Source organism: Agrilus planipennis, unplaced genomic scaffold, assembly GCF_000699045.2.
Source record: "Agrilus planipennis isolate EAB-ADULT unplaced genomic scaffold, Apla_2.0 scaffold128, whole genome shotgun sequence".
NCBI lineage: Eukaryota > Metazoa > Arthropoda > Insecta > Coleoptera > Buprestidae > Agrilus > Agrilus planipennis.
Genome location: NW_020438862.1, coordinates 350337 through 352158, shown reverse-complemented (window position 1 = coordinate 352158; position 1822 = coordinate 350337). Strand labels below are relative to the sequence as shown.

At 32.6% G+C, this 1822-nt stretch overlaps 1 protein-coding gene across 1 annotated transcript in view; it reads left to right on the top strand.

Annotated features, from left to right (window-relative positions):
* Positions 1-305: 305 nt before the first annotated feature.
* LOC108738148 (pancreas transcription factor 1 subunit alpha) overlaps positions 306-1822 on the top strand; it is a 3375-nt gene continuing 1858 nt past the window's right edge. Inside the window, exon 1 of the mRNA XM_018471410.2 lies at positions 306-1590. Within this exon, the coding sequence (XP_018326912.1) occupies positions 1373-1590 (218 nt within the window). The 5' untranslated portion in view covers positions 306-1372. The remainder of the gene's footprint in view (positions 1591-1822) is intronic.

Sequence of the window (1822 nt, the reverse complement as noted above, 5' to 3'; positions counted from 1 at the left end):
TGTTTTATCGTTGATTAAGTTTTTTATATAAACTATTGTCAACGGGGTGTACTAAGTACCACATGAAATAAGACACGTAGTTGTAGTGATTGTAGAAATAACTATATTTAATTTAACTTAAATTTAATCCACTATAAACTAACTTTACAACTACAAATACCGATTAATTAAAAATGATGATAAAAATCAATAGGAATGAATTAGGATAATCGTGATTGTCTTATGGAGATGATGTTTTCTCCAGCGAGTCTATAATAGCACTGCTTTAAAATTTTATAAAATCTATGAACCTACTATCTCTAACAATAATGTAAAAACATAATATTATCCTACCCCCAGGTAGGCGGTCATTGGACCTACAAGAATGCAGCCGAGGGGAATTTTGGCTATTAACAATAATAAAATTGTGATTGTACGTGACAAACACAATAGCACACTCGTTATAATTTACCCGACTACCCCGTATACCTAACATCATCCTTTTGCAATAATGCGGTGTATATTACTCGTTATAGTTTAATTTTTAGTTTCATGGAAGAGAAGAACACGTGAAGAAAATTGGAGAACAAACATTTACCGTTCGTATTATTAAATTTTAGTAAGAAATATCAAAAAATAATTACAAAGAAGTACATTTTACTATGTACCAACAATTTGCAAAAGTACTGGATATATTTTACTTGTTCTAACTTCGTTTTTAAGGTTTCTCTCATGTTTTTATTATTAAATGATAATTATAAGTTTACCAAATAATTATCCTGCATCCATGTGGAAAGGATACCACTAAAACTCGTATATAAATAAGACACTTAGGTAATCGTTTTGTGTTAAGTACAAAGCACTTTTTCTCTTATAAATTAAATCTAAATCTACGCTGGATAATTCATTTATACATAAGCTTATCATTTTATGCATTGTTTAATCAATTCATTTTGATTATTTTTTTTTGTACCTGCACCTATCAGTGTTTAGTCCTGTCTTCGTCGCACATTTACAAATAAAACGATCGGTTTTAATGGGCGGGGAAAACAACCCTCACGATATCTCCTACGTTAGCGATAGGCTAGAAAATCCGGGACCAGGACGAAGGATATTCCTGATACTCCTGAGCGCTCCAGTCATTTACGAACCTCGACACGTGTTTCGTTTTGTATTAACTTGTGCCAACACGTGTCGGTGTTTGCTATCACCTTAAGAACAACCGTCGCCTATTGATGATGCCACGTGTTGTCAATTAGTTCGCGATTTACAACCCCGTTCGATTGCGATGACGATCGAAATGCAACAAGTTTTGTAAATTACTGAGGCTAATAATGCAAAATAAAAAAGGATTGACAATGTTGATTTGATTAATTGGACGGAAAAAAAGGAAATGATGTTTGGCATGGAAAATATGGATCTTGACATGGTGAATCGTCAGTTTTTCTTTGAACCCGGAAGTTTCTTCGCTAATACTAGCAACGGAAGTGCTAGCTCAAGTTCGACTAATAGCGGAGATTTTTTTCTCTATGACGAAAACAGTAGCGATTCCGCGGGTTCTACGTATTCCTTTAGCAGCGATCAAGAAAATACTGCATCCTGCTCTAAGGAGTGAGTAAAATTATCCTCTTTTCACGCTTGATGAAATAGGAAACGTTTTCTATTTCCGTGTTTTCATATTGGCTTTTTCTATGTGTAAGAATTTAGTTACGCTTTTATAAATTTTCAAATTGAATTAGGAAGACTTGTTACCAAAATACCAAAAGTATAAATTTTAAAAGGAATATTAATTAATTAAAGGAAATGAATGTAAAGTTTCAAAAATATATATTAATTGTTCACA